Here is a 23981-nt window from a genome sequence, read left to right as displayed (position 1 = left end):
TTATTGATCAATAAATAGTATTCACATTTGAGTTATTTGCTATGAAGGTGATGATGAGCATAATATGGTCCTGTTGTTGACTTGTACTTTATTTGTTATACTTCATTTTGGAAATTGAATTGAGATATTCTTCCTCCATTATATTATTTTGATCATTTATATATGTATTGGAGTTTTTGCAGCCGCATTTATAATAACTTTATAGAATGGGGCTTGACCAATATGATATTCTGATGCACAAAAAAGGCTGCGATAATAAACATTTGTAGTGTTTATTATTTGTAACAATGAAAATAAAACATAGCAATGACAATACTCATGAGTTTACACACCCGTCCTTTTTCCCTTCCATATTTGCAATGACAAAAAATGAAAAGCGCCAACTGTATGAAGTCATCAGACAGGAGTAGCACTCGTTTACTGATATTTGGCGTGTTTAAGAAATCAAGAAGAAGAAGCAGAACAAAACAAGAAACAATCCTGTTTTTTGAACATGTTATGCGTACAACAGAACATTGGTCTTTGGACATAACGGAGCACAGTCCTCCAAAGTAGAAAGCACACCTCAGATGATGATCTTCCCAGTAGCGCACGAACGTACGGAGGCTATTGTGGAAGCGGCACAGGCACTTCAGAGACATCGAGGCTGACAACAATCTGGTACAACAGTCATGCAGCGATACAACATGGCCGACCACGGTGGCCACGAGGTCATGAACATTGCACAACACGGCTGAATGAAGCACGGTCCATGTCGGTCCAGCTGGTTTTGCAGCAAAAGAGACCCCGGTTTGAATACCCGTGCAACAGAAATGAAAGGGAAGCAAGTTGAGCACGGGACGGTCTATACACACTTTTATAGAAATATACACATCTACCAGCACATGTTTTCTACAGCGTTGCTGGTCTTGCCTCGTCTAGCTATCAAGCTGGTCCGTAGCTTTTGCGGGCGAAGGCAAAGCCATCCAGTTTGCATAAACACTATCATTGGCATATCTTGTAAAGACCGGATTAGTGGCATCGTGTCTGTTGAGCGGTACCGGGCTCTTCTCGGGCCAGTTGGGGTATGACATGCCTAAAAATGAGAACACATCATTTTTTCTGCACTCAGTGAAAGAAAAGCAGCGTGCAGACAGTAAAGCTTTTCAGTCAGACTCTGCGCTCGTCATTTGACTCAACATCAAGAAGGAAGTCATTCCTCGCTACGTTCTCTTCTTGAAGCAACGTCAGCCGAGAGTTGCACGGAAAAGCCTTACTGTTTCTCCATTCAGGACTATGAATGATCATAAATCAATCATTTCACGTGAAGAATGTAAGACAATCTGGAATCCAAACCACAAGTAGCGATTGATTTAGCCAGGACCTGTTTCCAATGTTACTGGTTTCCTTACTGGTGCCAACAAACCAGGACGTGAAGACCAAAAAAGTGGAAATAAGATGTGCATTGAAGGCGATGATGTGATGGTGTGATGTATAAATTCTAACGAATATTAAATATTCAGTGTCATTTTTGCTTTCCTGTACATTAGAAGCAGGTCCAAATAAAACAAATTGTTTTTCACTGAGCCGCTCATTTACGATGAAATGGTCAGGAATATTTAGGAAAAAAGGCATGCCCAGATCACAGTCACGCACACTTGACTATGGAAAGCCAATTAGAAGTTGCCAAAAAAAGACAGCCTGAGTGTCGTGTTTCTAAAATCTAGTAAATGCATGTGAGATTCTACCATAGAGCTTGTTTTCAATCCATGTGGAGGGGAGGGTTCGAGGGATAGGGGCGTTATTACAGTCCACAAGTGGCGTGTCCTCTTCAGACAGCGCGTCATCGTACAGCAGGGCGTCAGCAGGAGTGGACGCTGCCAGGTCCAGGTAATCCTGACAAAAGCAGATAAAGGTGTGATTAGGCTGATGGGGGGGGGGGGGGGCAGGAGTGAGCAGAAATGGAATAATACGACACACACACGCACGCACGCACACACTTCTTTGTCTTGGCACACTTTCTCTAACCAAAGTCAATCATCTGCAGTATTCCGGGGCGCCATTGGCCTGTGTGAATGTGGCCTGCTATGCTCTGTGATGATCTCAAGCAAGGCCGCATTTTTCTGCTCGTCAAATGACGCAGGCGTACACGGAAGCGTCATGATTCCCTCCTGCCACATGTGTCCAAATAAATGCTTACCCAGCATGCCTTGCAGGTTATATATTAGTGTGTTAACCATGTGCAAAAGTTTATAGTGCTACCTTCAGGGTCGGTGTGGTGCAGTTGGAACTCCTTCCTATTAGTTCTCATGACATTTTCAACACTTTGAGTTTCCTGCTGCTTTGCAGTTCCTGGAAAGCTTCTGCAGCCGTGTCTCATTACAAGTCAACGTTCATTGGTTGGATTGGATTACAGGAAAAACGTAACACTTTACTGCCATCCCAAATGGAATATTTAGGAAGTCATTCCACACTGCGGATATACTCAGCCTGCAAGTTTCTGTGGAGGACGGCAGTTTAATGAGGTTCCAATGGCGCGGTGATATCAATACCGGCAGTTCATTTGCCCAAAATATTTGAATTGGAAAGGAAATGAAATGTAAATAATTATCAGGGAAAGTCGGGATGCTTGTATGCACCCCGATGTTTCTATGGGGTGAAGCTGTGGAATTAGCAAGACTTTCCACGCGTGGCCAATAAGGGGATGAACAACTGATCAATAACGTCTTGTATTGCTTCACCATACCCGACTTTTCACCATCATCTTTTCCAGTTCTTTGCTGATGTCAGAGAAGGTGGGCCTCTTGTCGGATTCTTGCTTCCAGCATCGGACCATGAGGTTGTACCTGCAGAGGAGAGGTTTTTACAGCAGCTTATGGGCGTCGCCGGGGACACATTATCCATGGAGGGCGGGGCATTGCACGCAGACAACCTAACTAACGAAGTAACAAAGACGAGAGCTCACATTTCCTCCGAGCAGTTCTCTGGTCTCTCCATCCTGTAGCCGGTCTTCAGGAGGTTGAAGAGGCGTTCAGGTGCAATACCCGGGTATGGATTACCTCCCAGTGTCACGATCTCCCACAGCAGGACGCCAAAGGACCAACTGCAAGAAAATATTAGTCACAAAAAATCACCAGTCTCACTTTTTAGGAAATGCAGGATGGACTCAATTGTTCCAAAAATAAGGTTGGTACTTACACGTCACTTTGCGTCGTGTAAATGTGATCAAAGAGGGATTCTATCGCCATCCATTTGACAGGTATACGGCCCTGGAACAAGGATAACATTTTCATGGCGACTTCAAAGTTCAGTTTTGTGCTCCAAATGTTCAACAGACCTTAATAAACGGTGCAGTTTCATCGTTGAATATGGCCCATTATTACGCAGAAATGATGCATATCTTCTTACATTTGACTTATTTTCTGTTTGTCATTTTAAAGCATCAAAATGGCGACATGAAACACTAAAATGCAAACATAAAGCATTCAAAGACGTTGTGATGAAATGTAGTTTCTATAGTAGTCACTGGGTGTCAGTCATGTGACTGTAATGCTCAGTGAGACACACAAGCACCAGACTTGAACAACAGGCTGGCCCTCAGTGTGAGTCTTAGCTGGGCCTTGAATGTCCTGTTTTCTCTTATGATGTTACTATGTTGGCTAATACCAGGCTAAAGTCACTATAGGGCTGCTATTTCATGTGTAGAGGGCTCTAATAAGGCTAAAACTAGATTTAGAAGGTCAAGATGCTCTAACTATGAAAGTATTCCAATTATCAATAAGGAATCCTGCTTCATGGAAAAGTACTTTTCACGTTCAGGTGTGGAGTTGATGAATTATAAGAAAGGAGGGATCGCTGCCCGGGTATTTTTTTAAATGTGTGCCGTTTAGAAAGACTTTAGTCTTCACCTTGCTCCTCTTAACATAAGAGTCCTCCTCATACACATCTCTGGAGAGTCCAAAGTCGGAGATTTTCATCTTGCGTCCCTCTGCCACCAGCACGTTTCGTGCGGCGAGGTCCCTGTGAACAAGCTGTTAAAAAGCAACAAGGCTGAAAGAAGGGCTCAAGAACAACATGGGACAACACGGACAGATGCACACCTTCATCTCAGCAAGATACTGCATGCCTCTGGATATCTGCCACGCAAAGGAGATCAGGTCACCCATGGTGAGCGCCCGGTCGTCCGGGTTCTCCAGGTAGCTGGAGTTTCGGTTGGCATCCCGTCCCATGAAGCTCGGCCCAACTTTCCGGCTCTCGCGAAGGAAGTTGCGAAGTGACCCGTACTTGGCATATTCCACGATGAGATATAACGGACCTGTTGACAGAAACGCCGTCTTCAGGCTCCGTGTACGACAGCCATGCTGGAACCGGGAGCTGGCCCACGTCTTACCGTCCTGACTGCAGGCTCCGTACATCTTAATGACGTGAGGATGGTTGACTTGCTTGAGCAACGTGAACTCTGACAGCAGGTCTCGTAGCTCGCTGTGGGAGGCGTTTTCTACCGTGGATAACGACAGGGTTTCAATCAATCAATCAATCAATCAATCAATCGTTTCCCTTGTCATGGCAGACAAAGCTCCAAAGGGATGGAACCAAGCGTGATGGAACCAAGCGTGATGGAACCAAGCGTGATGGAACCAAGCGTGATGGAACCAAGCGTGATGGAACCAAGTGTGATGGAACCAAGCATGATGGAACCAAGCATGATGGAACCAAGTGTGATGGAACCAAGCGTGATGGAACCAAGCATGATGGAACCAAGTGTGATGGAACCAAGCGTGATGGAACCAAGCGTGATGGAACCAAGCGTGATGGAACCAAGCGTGATGGAACCAAGCGTGATGGAACCAAGCGTGATGGAACCAAGCGTGATGGAACCAAGCATCTTTCAATGCTGGCCCAAGAATGCTATCAATGCTAATGTTCACTGGCTTTTTGATAGCAGGTTCTTGAAAATAATCGGGTAATCGGGTAATGTAGAGGATCTTTGACTAGGTTGTTCTTTCCTGTTGTGAGAAGGATTGTTTGAGTACTAGTACTAGTACTAGTACTAGTACTAGTAAGTACTAGGTCCTTAACCCACAAAGAGTACTTGACGCGTGTCCTACCTTTCAGCATTTTCACAGCCACGGTGGTGTAACCTGCTTTCCCCTTCAGCCTGAACGCCGTTGCCTTGACAACTTTTCCAAACTCTCCTTCGCCCAAAGTCTTGCCGAGTACCAGGTTTTTCCGAGGGAATTCCCACTTGGGGTCCTCCTGTTGGACGAAAACCAACACCATGTGGTAAGCTCACGTCCAACCAGGATGCAGGAAGTGGGGGGGCAGCTTACGGGTATTTTGAAGGTGTCAGTCTCGATGGATTCCTGCGAGCCTCTGCGTAGGTTGTTAGCGGGAAAGCTGATCGGATAGGCCTGGGCGGGCCGGCGGAAGGTCATCTCGGCGGACGCTATGGGGGCCTTGGGTGACTTCTTGTGGTAGCGGTGGATGAAGTATGACGACAGCAGGATGGAGACGATGAAGGAGAGGAGCAGGGCCGTGGCGATGATGGTCTTACATATGTCGTCGCACATCACCTCTGGGGGGGCAGCAGAGACGGGCTTGGACTTGAGCTAGAACCTCATCATGACCTTTTTATTGTGTCCATGCTGACGAGCAACGCTGAACATTCTCCGAAGCAAGGCAAATATTGGAACTGTGTGATTACGATTCTATCCATCCATTTTCTATACGGTCCTCATTGGGGTCAGCTGAGCAGGAGCCTATCCCGGCTGACTTCGGGCTAGAGGTGAGCAAGCTCATCGACCCAATGGGAAATGGCAGGAGATCATTACTGTACATAACAGTGGCACTCACAGTGTCATCTTAGATAGAAGGCTAGAATCATCACACAGCAACTTAACACCCAACAGGTAGCTAAAAATATGGGAGTTCAAGTTTTAAATGACAAAGAATATTTGAATATTTGCCCTCTGGGAGCTCATGAGCTCCAAAGCTCAAAGTTCAAGACAAAGTAGCGCAAATCAGGGTAATTACAATTACTACAATTACTAAATATGAGATGCAGTAACCATGTTTTTAGTATATAGAATTTTTCTGCAAGGTCAATGCCAGATTAACAGATTGACAGAGACAAACTAAAAGTACAAATTGTTAAGACAAACATGTTTTTATAGCTGCATGAAACAATGAACCAGGCATATGAATAAATGGAAGGATGGATAAAGTAATACCTTCATTGACGACAGGTTGTTGACTCCTCCTTCATGTTTTGCCATGAGTTAAGACACGCTAACCGGGGCGTACGCTAACCGAGGTTCCAAGTAACAGTACCCATTGCTGACTACTACACACAGGAAGCTAAACAGCTAGTCAACGGAAAACACTGACCCTAGTTTGTTGCCAGCCGCCGCCAAAGGGCTATAGCATGATGAAGACGCCGTCACCATGACTACGCTGTGTCAAAGTACACAAACTACGAAGTGCGGCTATTTCACCTTCAATATCTTCCTTCTCACAGAAGCATCTCTCGGTGTAGCAGTAGCAGGTCCCGTAGCCCGCCTGGATCCCGTTCCTCAGGCCCAGTTCATGACCTCCGATGACCGTCTCTTCTTCACACACAAAGTTAGCGCTGTCAGTGCAACCGTTGGAGCACGCCATGTCAGCGCTATTAATAGAACCTACTTGTACAGTCCTGCGGGCATATGGATGCATCTTTGCTTTCAATAGCATCACAAAAGCTATCGGGACATGAGCGCAGGTCGGGTGAGCAGGTGGAGTAATTTTCAGAAATTCCTGCAGTAATAAGTAGGGAAAAATGTTACTTGTATAAATATACTATATAGTATATATATATATACACATGGCCATTTGAAATTGACAATTTGAAATACAAGAACTTGAAAAAGGACCTTTTTCAGTGCCCTGCCTCCACTGGCACCGCCCACTGGTCGCCCCCAAGCCTCGAGTGGACTCGCAGTCTCCTCGCCGTCTGTTCTCCGCACACGACGGGAACTGCTGGCTCTCCTGGCCATCCTGCTTTCCTGTGGAAAACAGGAGCAAGTCATCTACACTAAATCTGACGTGTCCAAAGGGTGGCTTGAGGGCCCGAAAGGGGCTTCTATTTTTGGATGTGATGAACCTAAATATTGAGCAGAAATGGACATTGATGGATGTGTTTCAGCTGCTTCACCTTCACCATCCACAAGGATTTGGATGTGGGTGCTGGCCTCCATCTGCGTGTGCTCCTCCTGAGCTACAACGACGTACTGCAAATCCTGGCATTCCGGCTTTGGCAGCGGCGCCGAGTCGTTGACGTAGAGCAGCCCCCACATCTCCCCGGGTGCCTGCGTGATGCCGATGGCGGCGTAGCAGGACAGCTCCTCGGCAGAGATGTTCTTATCGGGCAGCTTGAGCCGGTAAGTGATCCTGAAACCATCAAACTGCTGGCAGTTTTCCACACAGACTCTTCCGACCTGAGACGGGAAAACACGGAAGGGAGTGAAGGAGGGAATGATGTGTTTAGTGAGCCAGCAGGGGGCAGTCTAGTGAAGGACTCGGACCAGCCTCATCTGCTGTCTAGAAGATATCACCACAACTTTGCTGCCAAGTTATTTGTTGTGTTAGAGTTTCATGAAAAGTGTGAGAGATGGACACCTGGACCATCCCTCAGCATGACCTCCAGCCTCAGAGATGAGTTTGAAGGACTTGTCAATCAAGACCTTTCCACGGCAACTCTTTGGCTTTGTGATCTTTCATCCTCAACATGACACCAACTTGGCGAGGAGGAACAAAGGTTCCTCAAGGTTGATGATGTTGGATACACCCATGCGTACCTGAGCGTAGAGTGAAGCCCTGCGTGTGAGCGTGAAGATGTGGGTGATGTTGTCAAAGTCGATGCGGACGGGAAGGATGGTGACGTTGAAGCGAAGCAACACGGTTCCCTCTAGACCAGGGTAGGTGGTGTCATTGACCAGGTAGTCCAGCTGCACGCTGCGATTCTCCGTCACCAGCAGGTTCCTCTTGAGGACCAGCTCTAAAGGAAAGACATGAAGAGCTTCATTGAGGAAAAAGCAGACGGCGTTCCGTTGTCGGGATGACTTACGATAGCTATGAATGGTCTCCCTGACGCCGTTCCCAGCAGCTTTCTTTTCACTGAAGCTGCTTTTGATACGGAATGTTTCCCTCGTCCATGGATCGGTGTTGAGCAAGGTCTCAACATACCTACTCTGGTCTGTGGCATAGCTGGAGGTCAGATCCCTGTCAAAAACAGACAATTTTCCAAAGGTGCCGCCCTGGAAGGAGAGATAAAAGCCATGAGTGTTTCTGGAAACCGCATTCCAGAATCCACCTTCTTGGTTTCTTCTCACAATGGTCCGATTGAAGCTGATGATAACATCTGCTGCCTCTGTTCCGTTCACATAGGGCGCGTTATCATCCTCGTCATAAACAAAAACGTCCAGAGGCGTGTCCAGCGTAGTGATGGCGGTCTCTGTCCGGACTGTGCAAACCAGCAGGAGTCTGTAACGTTCACTCTCCTCCCGGTCCAAAGCTGCAGTCACCACCAGCTCCGAGGTGTTCTGGTTCACAGCAAAGGGGGCGGGCGTCTCTGTTCGAAGAGGAAATACGCATCACCGTTTGGACTACGCTAACCGTGGACTCCTCCAGATGATCGTTAGCTAGCAATCTGTGACGTTTGGAATGATACGCATAGTTTTTATTGGAAAATCTGTAAAAACCAAAGGAACCTTTTCTTCTTCCTCTTTGGGCTTTTCCCTCCAGGGGTTGCCACAGCAACCAATCTCCTCCGTCCTGTCTTCTACATCTGTCTATCTCACCTGGCCATCTCAGTCTGGCCTACAGGACTTTATCTCCAAGGCCTCTAACATGTAATGTCCCTCTGGTGTACTCCTTCCTGATCCTATCCATCCTGGTCACTCCCAATGAGAACCTCAGCATCCTCATCTCTGCTACCTCCAGTTCTGCTTCCTGTCTGTAGACCAAACAACATGGCTGCTCTCACCACAGTTTGTTGACCTTTCCTTTCCTTTTAGCTGAAGCTCTTCTATCACATGACGCCTGACACTTTCCTCCACCCGCTCCATCCTGCCTGCACACGCTTCTTCACCTCCTTTTCACCATCTCCATTCTTCTGGACTGTTGACCCCAGGTACTTCAAAGACCCGTCCCCCTTTGTTGGTCCCACCATGCTGTACATTGGGAAGACCAACCTGACTCCACGCTGTACGAGATGGTGTAGTTGGGGCAGACGTTGTGTCTGGTGAGACGCTGAAGCTGCATGATGGCCCCCGGGAACCTGTTCTCCATGATGTGTGGCTTGAACGTGTCTCGGTGAGGGAAGCAGAGCTCGGTCATGTCGGTCTGCGCACATTGGGGCATCGTGGCGTTGACAAAGTCCAGGATGATGCGAGGGTTGTTCCGAGTGATGCACAGGGACTTTTTGGTGAACTTAGGGAGCACCATAACCTGGAGGGCCAGCTTCTTCACGGACCATAGAGGGTTATCTGATAAGAAACAAATCCCAAATAGATAGAAGGTCTTTATCAGTGTGGGAATCCAAGCGTATCTTCATGTAGAAGATAACTGGAACGCTTGGATGTGACTCACATTGAAAGGCAAAGTCGTTCTCCTCCAAGGTTTTGTTCAAGGACAACACTCCAGTGTTGATGTCCATGTTGAACCAGGAACTGTAAGCGGGTCGTTTGACCGCACTGAACCAGCACAGGTAGAAGTGCGGCTGCTCCAACTCGCCGTCCAGCATGGCGTGGACCTGGAGGACTCTGCTCCCTGCTGGCTGGCCAACGTAGATGGTCTCCTTGTACTCATTCTGAGGGAAGTACAGTCCTTCAGCTCCTGCTTCAAAGGACAAACAAGACAATCCGGTCATACTGACCTTGAAGAACTGAGCTTTTTATGCAGGTTTTGACAACAACGCCGTCTGGCAGTACTTTGGCGTTTTGGACCTTTCATGGTGATGAGCAGCTAAATTGAACATGGCAGGTTCCTTTGTTCCCTTCCTTTCCTCCCTCCTGCTGGACGGAAATTGAACGGAGGATTCAAATGGAGGACGCAGAATGAATGAATGAATTGCTCATGTGGTCGATATGTGGTTTCTGATCGTCCTTGGAGTCACCTTGAGGAGTTTAATTAGGCCCCATCACATGATACAGAGGAGAAATGAATCATTACCTGCCAGAGGATGGGGGAGGGGGGGGGGCGGTGCGTTTATGTGCTTGTAAGGCTAATCCATAGAGAGCGACATCACATCAGCTGTGTGTTTTACAGGAAAATGGAGATGCGAGTGTCGGTGGTGTAATTCCATCCCCGCTATGATCCTCTTTGACGACAGTAGGCGACCATTTAGGGAGCGCGCTAATGTCATTAGCAGACGGCAAAACTAGATTTTCTATTTCTGTTGCTGCAGTTCAGGCCTGGGCTCTGGTTTCAGACATTGATTGAATTTCACAGGACTTGGATGACAGGAGGCTGGATTGATGGATAAAATGACCCTTCCTGAAAGATTGAGATTCACTCCGCCATTTTTGTTAGACGTGTTCCTCACTAATTAAGAAATAAGAAAACAGCCTTTGTATTGTTCCTACGGTGGGAATAAAAATGGAAGCTTTTTTTTTTACACATGTATTTTATCCACAAATATTTGAATTACAGTTCATGTCTGAGTCACTCCAACCATTTTGTCGGTGTATTTTTTTAATTTAATTTAATTTAATTTTTTTTAGGTTTCCTGTGACCTTAATGTATGCAATGAATGTAATAAGCTGACAGTTAAGGAAGTACAAACTGGCTTTAATGTGAGAGGATTAAAAAAAATTATTGTAAAAAAACTGTGAAAAAAACCATCATTTTGCCTTTTCGTGTCTGATGAATTAAAGATTAAAGTGTGTGATTTTTCTGTCATTAAAGATAAACGCATTTAAAGGCAGGTTAAGCTTTTTCCAGTCACCCTGATAAAATGTGTTTTGCTAAAATCATGATTTGTATCGGGCTTGAACATTAGATGAGATATATTATTAGATATATTAGATATATTATAACAGACAGACATTTGGCGGGAGCACATAAAAAGGCGCAGAGAAAGAGCCGACCTTGTGATACCAGTTATAGCCGTAAGAGGGCGCCATTACCTTGGCAAGCATGGGACTTTTGTTCCGGTGGAAAAGAACACTTACAGTAAATTAGTATTTAGGGCTGTCCAACGATCACATTGAAACGGTGTCTGAAATATGGCAATTTTACTGAATTTTATCAACAGAAAGCTACATGTCAGGACATTTGTATTTTTAACAGCCTTAATTATATTAACAGCCGACTAAAAATGTAACTCAAGCTAAAAGATAGCAGGAAATGTCGGACAGAAGTGAGACGTGTTTGTAAGTGGAGTATAAAGTCGTCCGTTGTTTATCACGGCTCCAGACCCGACCTCAATAAGTACATTTCTGTCAAGTTGGATTCAATATTAATAAACAAAAACCTGTTTAACATTATAACGTTTAAACTCCCATTATTCTTTGTCTACATTTGTCCCATTCACAGCAGGGAGATAATGAACAGCCATGCTATCATAGCAAGCTAACGAGCTAGCGAACTAACCAGTTAGCCTCGAGTTAGCCTCTCAAAAACTCCCTAAACTTTACGGAGTGTTTCAAATGGAGTGGGGAAGGACAAAGAGGCCAAAAACTTACCAGTATGAAACACAGAATGAAAGGAAAACCTTTTTGGAATTCCATCTCAGCCATGGCAGATAGCCCCAGCGTGGAAGGCCATGGAATCTAACGTCATGTCATTACTGACGCCTACTGACCACAATACCGCATATAATTTCTATTTCTATATTTTTTACTAATACTTGGCCATAGTCAACCACAAAACAGCAATCATTTATGGATTATTTTTGAAAAACTGCAATTCCACCCTGGGCCATCTCCATGTGGAGTTAGCGTGTTCTCCCCGTGCATGCGTGGCTTTTCTACGGTTTCCTCCCCCATTCCAAAAACATGTTTGGCCCCCCAAATTGTCCCCAGTTGTTAACCAGCGGGAGTAAAAGATATTTAAACAGCAAACATAAATTGAATTTCTCCCCAAGACCGAAGCCAACAGAAAGCAGGTAATCAGACTTGACTGATTGGATGGATCCATCTTTGGGTTGTACCACCAGGATGACTCTTTGTTTGAGTCCACTAAAAACAACACAAATGTGACGTCTCATTTCCTCACACTATGGAGGTTTGATCACGTGAATCACACGCCGGAATACGGCTTTTTCCAAGAACTGGAAGTGAGTGTCGGGTATATAACAATAAAGTCTGTCATACCTCAGCAAATATTACACTCAGCTGCTACTCATCGTTTGGCCATGTTTACAATAGCGCTAGCTATACTCTACTGCCGAGTGGCGGGTGGAATTGACGTCTAAAACGGGGAAACACTCTTAGACAACAGGAACAAGAAGAAAAGCCTCTTTGCTTGACCTTGTTGAGATGCCGGAGGTAATATAATAACGACCTGCGTGTCCATTCTAGCTCGTATATTATCTGTGGAAGGACAAAAGGGACAGAGGCTCGTCACAATATCTGAAAGCAAACCACGGCGTGTCTGGAGGTCCTCAGTCAGAACCGATAGGGTGGGACGCCCTTTGTGTTGTCCTACACAAACACAGCAACTCAATTAACTCAACGCACGCTCGCACTGATGGATTTACCAGCTGTGACATCATGAGCTAGCTGAGGCCGACTACGCTAACTGAAAGAAAACATCGCTGACCAGGAAGCCAGGAAGCCAGGAAGCCAGGAAGCCAGGAAGCCAGGAAGCCAGGAAGCCAGGAAGCCAGGAAGCCAGGAAGCCAGGAAGCCAGGAAGCGTGTGCGCTCTACCTTCCCGCCACCGGTCCTCCCGAGAGCCCAGCCTGTGTTTGCCAAGGTCATCGGGCCCTGCGCATGTCCTTGGTAACGACTCATTGGAAAGGCGGCAGACCAATCAATAAGCGTGCTAATCAACAGCCCTGCTGATTGTTTTCCACTGATGACAAACGCTGATGGCAGCGCGTGGAAAATCATCTGGCGCCCCGTATAATGGCGCCCCTCTCCTACAGTCGTGGAAAAGCATCGGTCTTGAAATGGGCCATCATTTGGTAGGAAGCCGCCTTCTTTGATTTTACAGCCCATTTCCTGCTGTCCTATCAGGTCAACAAATAAACGACCTCAAAATCGTCAGCGATGACGGCACCGCCAGCACACTTGGAGGATTCATTAGCCAAAAGCTCCTCTTCAGATGAAATTCTCCTTTATGGATGAGGACATTTTTAAATATCTCCTCCTTCCCTCCTATGCATGATTATTTCATCATATAATAAAATGCTTTTTCAACAATATGGTGAGATGAAAAAGGAAAGTCATATCTTTATGATATCTGATGGCTTTCCAGCAAGAGCTAATCAGTTAGTTGAGCCTCCTGCATACCTTAACACAATAATCAATTCCACCCAAATGGCATCCAATTAGCTCCGAGAGCAACCAAGAGCAACCAAGAGCTCGCCATCCCATAATCTGTGTTCATCAGTCATCTAAAGGATCCAATAGAGCGGCTCCTTCGGGGGTAGCGGCAAGTCCAAATCAAGTTTGAGGACGTCCCAGGGGTCTGGCGGGGGGGGGCGCGGGGGCACAGTCACAGTCATTATCCCGATACGTCATATCAGGAACCATTTGGTGGTCAGGTGCACGCCTGAAACACGCGTTGATAAGCAGACGTGATGGACAGCCTTCACTTTATAGCACTTTATACATACTTTGTCATGTATGTATGTATGTATGTAGATGTAGTAGTATTTGTCATGTATGTATGTAGATGTAGTAGTATTTGTCATGTATGTATGTATGTATATGTAGTATTTGTCATGTATGTATGTATGTATATGTAGTATTTGTCATGTATGCATGTATGTAGATGTAGTAGTATTTGTCATGTATGTATGTATGTAGATGTAGTAGTATTTGTCATGTATGTATGTATGTAGATGTAGTATTTGTCATGTATGTATGTATGTATGTATATGTAGTATTTGTCATGTATGTATGTATGTAGATGTAGTAGTATTTGTCATGTATGTATGTATGTATATGTAGTATTTGTCATGTATGTATGTATGTAGATGTAGTAGTATTTGTCATGTATGTATGTATGTATATGTAGTATTTGTCATGTATGTATGTATGTAGATGTAGTAGTATTTGTCATGTATGTATGTATGTATATGTAGTATTTGTCATGTATGTATGTATGTATATGTAGTATTTGTCATGTATGTATGTATATGTAGTATTTGTCATGTATGTATGTATGTATGTATGTATGTGTAGTATTTGTCATGTATGTATGTATGTAGATGGAGTAGTATTTGTCATGTATGTATGTATGTAGATGTAGTAGTATTTGTCATGTATGTATGTATGTATATGTAGTATTTGTCATGTATGTATGTATGTAGATGTAGTAGTATTTGTCATGTATGTATGTATGTATATGTAGTATTTGTCATGTATGTATGTATGTATATGTAGTATTTGTCATGTATGTATGTATGTATATGTAGTATTTGTCATGTATGTATGTATGTAGATGTAGTATTTGTCATGTATGTATGTATGTATGTATGTATATGTAGTATTTGTCATGTATGTATGTGATCAATATGTATTTATCGTGATGCATACATTCCCACCAAGGAGCAGTCCTTATTTATGAATGTAATATTTTCATAGTTTGGGCATAAAAAACCTGTTTACAACCTTGTAAATACAGTTTTCAACATTATTAGAGTCCTCTAGATGTGAAATAACAGCCCTATAGTCACCTTTACACGTACATTAATAACAGAAAAGAAGACATTGAAGACATAAACACAACCTGTGTGTGTGTGTGTGTGTGTGTGTTGCTGTAAATGTGTTCCGGTGTGGGAATCGAGTGAGGCGTGGACAGGAAGTGACATCAGGGGTTCAGAGATGACTTTTAGCTTGTGTAAGGATTATTTGGGTGTTGTGAGAAAATCCCAAGCTGTAATAAAATTTGCGTGTGTGGAAATGACAATAACATCCTATATAATCCCAGCTTCTTTGAATGCATCTTCTGAATGCCTTGTGTTTGTACTTTGTGTGTCACGCCATCTTTTCCACGGAATCTGATGGCTGTCATTACACAACCAAGCGAGGGACGCCACCTTATGGATACAGCATGAATTAGACAACGTTTGTGGGACGGGGCTGGCGAGAGGAAAGCGAGGACGGGCTGATGGGAAATAATTTGCCCAAACATTTGCCGAGTGCTCGATTGGCAAAAGATACGTGATGCGTTGAGAAACTTGGGGAGAATGTGGACTAGTCGGCTATAATCTGCCATAATCTCATGTGGATCTGCACCAGACTCACAGGGAGCCCACTAAGGACACAAATGTCCTCCTTTGTTTCGGTCCCGCTTGTAAATACTATGTCAAACACGGAGGGCACCACCGCCAAACTGGGAAATCAGTTAAGTCAAGGACCGCGTGGAACAAAAGGCCCAAATTCCCAAAGGGCCGAATTTCAATCAATGTCTCCTTGTCCTTTCATCGCACTAAATTAGATTCTAACCAGGCATGAGGAGGAAGCCTGACCCATAACTGACTACAGGATCAGGCGGAGAGCTGGGGGAGGCTGGGGGAGGCTGGGGGGGGGCAGGGGGAGGCAGGCAGGGGGAGGCAGGCAGGGGGAGGCGGGGGCGGCCTCCACGTATCCCAGAGGGGGTTGCCAAACCTCCAAGGGAGTAAAATAATCATTGTTTTGTACAGATTACACAGTTTTTATTTGTTTAGTAGTTTTTTTTGCTTTTATTGACTTTCCAGAAAATTACTATATTTGTGTTATTTAGTTGAAGTGTCATTAGTATTATGATTTTATTGCTGGGGTAGGCTCCAGCATACCCACAGCCCTTGTGAAGACATAAGGTACAGAAAATGGTTAGAAATGTTAGAAAATTATTATTACTCTTCAAAAGACATAACTTATATTTATATTCCACTATTTGTCCTCAATGGTTTTTGATTTATTTGTCTTATGTAATGTTAATGTAATGTTATTCTATTTTTATCACTTGTGTAGAATTTATAGTCATTTTTCTTCTTTTCAAGCACAAGCAATAGAATGTCAAGAATTGAACCGACCACTGTTTTCTAAGCGATTCATCTGAAGCTTCTTGTTACAATTAATCAAGTAATCAGTCAGGCCCTAAACAAGGAGTATCCAAAGTGTGGCCCGAGGGTCATTACCGACACAAAGCTGTTTTTTTAATTGGCCCTCGCCACATTCTACAAATATAATTAAACTAGGAATTGTTTAACAACAGCAAACGTGGGTGGAAAAAAGAAATTTTACAAGAATAAAGACAAAATATGAAGAGAATAAAGTCATAGAATTGAGAAAAAAATACAGTTGAAATATTAAGACTAAAATATGTCATTAAAAAAGTCCTAATATGACAACATAATCAAAACTGTTTGTTTTTAGTTGCAATTTTAGAAACATAACGTTTGGTAAAATAATATCTAGTTTAATATCTAATATTATGACGTCCCAGCTGACTTCAGGCGGGGCCAAATGAATATGAAGCTAACACAAACAGCCAGCAGCATTACCGTACCATAACGAGACGAACAAGGTCACAAACGCACAAATATGGCGCTTCCATGCACAAGCTGATATTCAATAGAAACTCAATAAATAACTTTTATGGTGTTGTTTTCAAATTGGACCAAAGGAGACGCAGTGACAGCAAAAGAGACGAATCCACAAGATGAATGAGGCAAGACGTAATAAGGAGCTAAATCAAATATCAGCACGCAGCAAATGAGATTTATTGAAAACAGAAAGATGCTGATGAAAATGATGCAAGCAAGAGGGCGAGAGACGTTAAGGAGGCGGCGGTTGGATGGACGAAACACGGTGGAGGTCATCGCTAGGCTAAGGTCGCCAAAGGGCAAAGAGGGTCAAAGGGACAGAAACACGGTCATGGTAGAAGATAAACGGTTCGATGCTTTTATGTGACAACATCTGAGGTCACCCTGAGGAAGTGACGGATTACGTGGGAATATCTGCTGAAAGGATTCGGGGGCTCAGTGTGGACCCTCAAATGATTTTCCTGGCCTAAATCGATTATTAGTCTGGCAAACCGGGAGCACCAATCATTAGCTAATGGTCAGTTTCATAAATACAAGTTATTCATACACCTAAGAGCTTCCAACAACGTTTGAGATCTTCATCTAGAAGTGTAGGCTGCCGTTAGTCACGGAGCGTTAAATGCCCATTTCCTCTGGTTCATTACCTCAGCAAGAAACACTGGACCACCGCGTGATGCATTAGGGGAATGTTTAAAACATTGAATACTCACATACGCATTCTTTTTCCGGTTATGCCATTAGTGTATTAAACCACATCATTAGGTACGCCTGCACAGGTACGTCCCGTCCAATACGAGATGATTTCTTCATCTAACTGCAAATATGACAAATAAAATATACCGTGACAAATAAAACATTGTTATGATAGCAACTAGCCTGGACCATTCACATCATTTAAAGCAGGGGTGTGGCCCGTGGTGTTTTTTATTGGCCCTCAGCATATCCTATATACAAAATAATAATAATTGAGGAGTAATTTGGTGGCTTAAAATTGGCCCTCAGCACGTCCTAAAATTGTTTTGTTTAATTGAATTTTTAAACTAAAACAGCAGTGACTTTACATGCATAAAGTAGTAATATTAAGAAAAAAAGTGGTAATATTATACAAAAAAGTCAGAATAAAATGGTTATATTATGATGAAATATTTTGTGGAAGCATAACAAACAAGGCGTTGTGTTGTGAGAAACAAGAAAAACAGAAAATAAAGTTGCTGTTTTCAGAAAATTATGTTGGGGAGGAGGTTATAATATTATGAAAATATTTTGGGAATAAAGTCATAGAAATACATTAAAAAATGAGCAATAAATAGACTTTGTACACAAAGCTTTACTCAGCTTTACCCATTAAGCTCATTTTTGTATTGAGTTATGGTCTCCTATAGAGCAGCTACACACAATAACCAGTACAGAAGGCTTTCTAGGTCTTCCAGAATCTGCACCTATTTCGCTGTATTTCTTTGGTTTCGTGTTTCCCGTGGTTTTAATGTATTTTTTCAAGAATACAACATTCCAAGTACATTTCCAGTACCATGAAAGGCCTGACGTACGTCGTGCATTAAGAGTTATTTCATTGATGTTAGGTGCTAAATAAGAGCTAGTCTTCTCACCGTATGTGGTGCTCTGACGTACAGTATTGGTCATTCGTTTCTTGGTTGGCTGCACTGACTAGTATATTTATAATAGTATACCATATAGTATATTACCATTTCCTCAGCAACAATACAACAATACAGGCCGGAAAAACTACACAGCCTGTGTTCTCATCTAGCAAGTGGCGTTTAAATGTCTGAGGCTTGGCGAGCACGTATTTAAAGGTAGACAGCGCCAACGTCGTCATCGTATTTTATGGTAAACGAAGGGGTTGGCCGAACAACCAAATCAATGCCATGCGTCATTTCGCCAACAGGTACCACACACACAATATTCTCCCAAAGAAAACAAACATGGCGTGTTTGCCCGGAGATGTGAGCAGCTGCTGCACACCTGCCTGCCGCTCGCTCGCCTCCTCTACGCCTCCTCTACGCCTCCTCTACGCCTCCTGGAGCTCCTTTGCCGCCACAATCAGCTCCAGCGGGTGAGTGGATCCCAGGGAGTCTATTTCAGCAGCCGTGTAATCACCTTCACGTTCCTAACCCGAGCCAGCAGGAGGAGGACCGCCTTCTAGGACTCCATAAGCCAATCAGGAAGGTCTTAGTGACGTCTTAGGGTCTGTGATGTGAAGCAGCATCAATCAGCCTTTGTTTGGCCGCTGCTGTCAACATGACAAATAATCAGAGAACATTACATACGCTCATGTCACCTGCAAAATCCTCATCAATCATTTTAACGGCCTCGCCAGGAAACAAACGCTCCCTTCGGTTGAAGACATTTAGTCCACTTTTGCACAAACCTAACGAATCCACATGAGCGTTAAGGCTCGTTAAGGTGATACCTTTCTTTAATAAAAATACAAAAAAAGCCGTCCAAAGTTAGGATGAAACATCTTAGCTTTGTGCTGCAGGTGACAAGCGCATTAGAATCATATTGAATAATATATTGCAATAATCATGTATTTATTTTTAACAATATGCCGATTAAGGGCCAATAAAAAATGAGTAGCGGGCCAGTAATGGCCCCTGGGCCACAATCTGCCCACACTATGCAGCAATCCCTCACCACTCACCCATCACGGCTTTATGGATGAATAAATTCATATAAATGCATATTAATTATGAACTAATTGTAGCCTAAATGAAGCATTTTTAATCCCAACAACGACTAAGTCTACACAAGTACAAATATCAAGCATTCAGAAGACGCATGCAAAAATGTTGTGATGACATGTAGTACTCTCCACTGGTCACTAGGTGCCAGTAATGTTCAATTAATTTCAACGCTGAACTAAAACTTCATTTTGAACCGCTGATGTCACTTCCTGTCCACCCCCCACTCACCCCCCCTAGCAATGGAACACATCGATAGCAACACACGAGTACAAGGGTTATTATTTTCTGTTATTGTGTCCATTATAATTGACTATAGGGGTGTTATTTGTGCCTGGAGAGCTCTAATGTTAAAACGTGTATTTAAACAGGTTTTTATGGCCAAAGTACAAACGTGGCTGAATGATAAATATTGTCCGTCAGGTCTGGAAGCACTTAACCATAAGCAGGAGGGTGGGGGGGGGGGGGGGCGGTTATCCTCTAATTTGACATTGTACATGCGGTGCATTGGTGGCACACCAACTTCCAATCTCCGGATATTGGTGCGAGGTCGGAGGTCACACCCTCCCATCCAAGCGAGCTTTGTGTACTTATGATGAAATAATACGTCATAATTGTGCTAGAAGATGAAATATTACTGTGTTACGTTCCAGTCAAGGTCTTTGGTGTTGTTACTTAAATCGGCGGTGCCCAAAGTGTGGCACGGGGGCCTCGGGCTTATTTGATTTTTTTTCTCACTTGGTCTTTCATGCACAAAAGTATAAAATAATCAATAATCCAAGTACAAATATTTGCTAGGGTAGTTGATGGTCCATGCTAAGAGGTACACCTCAATACAACACAGAAAAGACTTGGCCGCACACAATAATGGACGCTCCTGAGCTATGAGCCAGACTTTAAATATAGACCATGGGACTATACTGTTAGTACAGTTGGGCTGGGGATTGGGAATGGGATTAGAATATTATGATATATGGCTGGATTGACACCAACGTGCCATAGCTGGCATAACAGAAGACAGATACATACGTAGATACATAGATACTACGTAGATATAGATAATAGTTCATGTGCTTTTCCAATCAAATATCATTAGAGGCTGTGACGTCACATGGCGTCCCGCAGAGAGCCGTCAAGCCAATTTTGTTGAAAGTAAAAGTGATGCTGGTTCTCACCCGGCATCAGCATCCACAGCAGCAGCACCGCGACGGCGTTCCCCGGAGAGAAAGCAGACAAAGTTGAGTCCATCTTGGGCGACCATAAGTGGAAGTTGATGCATGCAAATCCGCTTCACTCGCTCGATGACGTCACTGATCGGCTCATACGAGAGGAAAAGAGAGGAAGAAGAAAGCCAACGATCGTGAGGGTCCGTGGATCCGGCGGTGCCGAGCGTGGCTGCAACTGATGCTTCTGCTGCTGCACGGCGTGGAGGGGCGGCGGGACGGGGGCGGGACGGGGGTGGGGTGGGGTGGGGTGGGGTTGGGGCGGGGAGGGGCTCACCGCCTCATCGCTCACGCCGCTTCCGCAGCAGCAGGCGGGAAAGCATCTCCAGGAAATGTAAGAGCATAAATTAACATTAACAGCAGGCCAGTTGGGGGGGGGGGGGGTATTAACAATAACTATTAAATGCATCAAACCTACAAATTCTGTCCATGAAAATGATGTTCTGGTGTTCTGCAACCACATTGCACTTGACCTGGTAACTCCATGTAGTACTACGAGACATGCAGTACTACAAGAGGAAGTACTACAAAGGAAGTATAGTGTGCTGTCCCTCTAAGGAGGACCACAATAAACCCACCAGTTTAATGATAAACTTTGTTATTATTCATTTGTGTATGGATTCTATTGCTCTAGTTGGACAAGTGATGATATTGTAATCATAATATGATGATATTGTAATCAGAATCGTCATAATATGATGATATTGTAATCATAATATTCATCATAATATGATGATATTGTAATCATAATATTCATCATAATATGATGATATTGTAATCATAATAGTCATCATAATATGATATTGTAATCATAATAGTCATAACATACAAGCTGATGTATTGTTGCTACTTGTTGGGAAAACATCTTATTAAATCCCACCTTTAGGCTGGGTGACAAACTGTGTTGGACCTCGTGTGTGTGTGTGTGTGTGTGTGTGTGTGTGTGTACATGAGTGTGTGTGCGTGTACGTGCACGTCTGAAGGCTGGGTCAGAGCGTGTACCAGGATAGCGTGGAGCGATGCGCTGCTGCTGCCTCGGGGCAGGCCACCAGTGGCTGACACAGCAATCAGTGTCTTCGTGTCTTCGTGTCTTCATGTCTTCATGTCTCCATGCAGCAAGAACACCATCTAGATCTTTGTGGACTGCACGTCACAAGTTCTCAGGAGCTTCAGTCACGTTCACTGGTTGTCTTTGGTTCCAAGGCATCAGTCTCTGTGCTGTGTATAAAAGTACTAAATAAGCCACCATGGGGCCAAAGAAAGGCAGCACTTTGATATCGTGGCTGAGAAACACTTTCAGGTTCAAGGAATAAGTTGCCCTCACACCAGGATGATGGAGACGTCCGCGTCAACTGGACGTTCCACCCTGGTGAAGAACAATAAAATGAATGAAGCTAAAGTTGCTAAAGGCGATAACACAACAGAAACGAGAAGTCCTCATGGAATGGGATTCCCCTTTAAACTCCTCCCTTCTCCTCTCAATATGATTCCTGGGAAAATTCCTGCCTTCATTTTCCATCAGTCCAAGTATTGAGTTCAGGCAAACACAGGATTTGTGTATGATATCATCCTTTTAAGTCAAGGTTGTCGAGACGGTATCATTTATATTGCCGCAGAATAGGAGAACATCCTCGGACATCCTGTTTGCTCTCCCAAGGGACATAACGGATCATTATGCCATATAGGATTCTAAGAAGGCAGCATTAGAACACGGAATCTTGGATAAAGTTTCCACATGACAGACTATAGGTATCTGGAGATGTATGCAGGACAACAATCAATAGGAACAAGGCTAGTCACACCACAGTGGCATCCGAGGAGCATCCGAGGAGCATCTTATTTAATGCTGGGATGGCATCGTATTCCCATCTTCATCAGCATGTACTGCATGTCATCTATATATATATATATATATATATATATATATATATACCTCTTATCCTCACGGGGGTGCTGGAGCCTATCCCAGCTGTGATAAATGCTCTCGACACAAAAGTACCTCTCAATCCCGACCTTCACGTTTCTTCCCAGTCCCAACAATTGCCCCTGTAATGCCTTCCCGGTGCTGGCAGAGTGGTTTTGCAAAAAGGCTAATAATGGACTTCTTTGTCTTCGTCCAGAACCTGGCGAGTTCCTCCCGGGGATGGAACACCGCCTCACCAGACTATTTAATGTTACAAAGCTTCTATGAGTGCCCTAATAGGATTTGTGCGGGGGGAAAAGGGCACAGGCGCTTTTCATGAAATAGTTCATTTGATGAACGAGGCTCATCGTGAGATTCATGCGTCACCTGACGTGATGCTGATCCGTGCAGGAGAGACTAGGTCCACTTTGGGGGCATTTTGCCCATCATCCACAACCTTATGTGAGACATGAATATACACACACCATATAAAAATAGCTACAAAGAGGCACTTGAGAATTCACGTAATTACCAAAAGGTAATGAGCGCTCTTATTTTGGTAATGAGAGCCACGGCTGCAGTGGATGTTGCTACGTCAAATCAGAGCACCCAGGAAGAAAGTAATAGTTAAGTAATAGTTAAGTAATAGTTAAGTAATAATTCAGTAATAGTTAAGTAATAGTTAAGTAATAATTAAGTAATAGTTAAGTAATAGTTAAGTAATAATTAAGTAATAGTTAAGTAATAGTTAAGTAATAGTTAAGAGTTTTTCACATGAAGTTGCATCGCCATCTGCATTGTAGTGCATTAACATTGGCTTACTTAACCCCCCCGCCCCCCCACACACACTTCATATTGTGAACCTCCTAATTTCTATGGGCTTATCAATGTGGAACCTTTTTACTTCCTGTCATACAAATACTTTTGTATGTACATGCAATACATGTAAGGTATGATGTATTGAATTTCTTTCCTTGATTCTCCAACAGGATGACTGCCAGAGGCGTTGGTCCAATTCATGTGAATTATGCATCTTGACCCCCGTTAAAGTCCTGTCATTCACACAGCAGATGGCACACACACACACACACACACACACACACACGCACGCACACACACGCACGCACACCAAGAACAAGAGGGGTGGTCATGGCAACAGACCCGTACGGTTGTGACGGGTGTGTAGTGGAAGCACTTGGTCTAATTGGTTAAGTAGCACCTCCATGTTGGATTTAATGACTGTAATTAATTGGCATGGACGTCCTGCTCATCACTGCAGCTCTTAGCTGGAAGAATATTTCACCATTTTGCCATCTGCAGGCCAGGAACCAGCTTATGGTATAGTAGAAGTATAAGTAAGTCATTCAGTAGTAGTACTTCATTTGAATGTCATTTTAGTTCCAGTCTAGAAATATGTCACTGTAGGACAGTAAATCA

General features: G+C 43.9%; 1 protein-coding gene across 4 annotated transcripts; it reads right to left on the bottom strand.

Annotated features, from left to right (window-relative positions):
* Positions 1-259: 259 nt before the first annotated feature.
* On the bottom strand, positions 260-20989 carry ret (ret proto-oncogene receptor tyrosine kinase). Of its 4 annotated transcripts, none has more exons than XM_058052559.2 (20): positions 20594-20989; positions 9604-9852; positions 9207-9500; positions 8346-8584; positions 8081-8270; positions 7812-8011; positions 7169-7451; positions 6888-7019; positions 6661-6771; positions 6474-6587; positions 5310-5554; positions 5088-5235; positions 4370-4477; positions 4080-4294; positions 3888-4010; positions 3178-3248; positions 2945-3082; positions 2726-2825; positions 1728-1875; positions 260-1075 (listed from the first exon to the last, which is right to left on the bottom strand). In XM_058052559.2, exons 1-20 carry the CDS (start codon positions 20664-20666, stop codon positions 918-920), a joined length of 3339 nt encoding a protein of 1112 aa, XP_057908542.2. In that variant the 5' UTR covers positions 20667-20989; the 3' UTR covers positions 260-917. The 4 variants fall into 4 exon arrangements, with proteins under 4 accessions (XP_057908542.2, XP_057908550.2, XP_057908587.2 ...); XM_058052567.2 differs by having other exon boundaries at positions 9604-9849; XM_058052604.2 differs by lacking the exon at positions 20594-20989 and adding an exon at positions 12520-12672 and having other exon boundaries at positions 9604-9849.
* Between the last annotated feature and the right edge of the window lie 2992 nt (positions 20990-23981).

Source organism: Doryrhamphus excisus, linkage group LG10 (genome assembly GCF_037039965.1).
Source record: "Doryrhamphus excisus strain RoL-2023G ecotype Guam linkage group LG10, RoL_Dexc_Guam_v1.1, whole genome shotgun sequence".
Lineage (NCBI taxonomy): Eukaryota > Metazoa > Chordata > Actinopteri > Syngnathiformes > Syngnathidae > Doryrhamphus > Doryrhamphus excisus.
The sequence above is the reverse complement of the archived record's forward strand: the minus strand, read 5'-3'. Positions and strand labels throughout refer to the sequence as shown.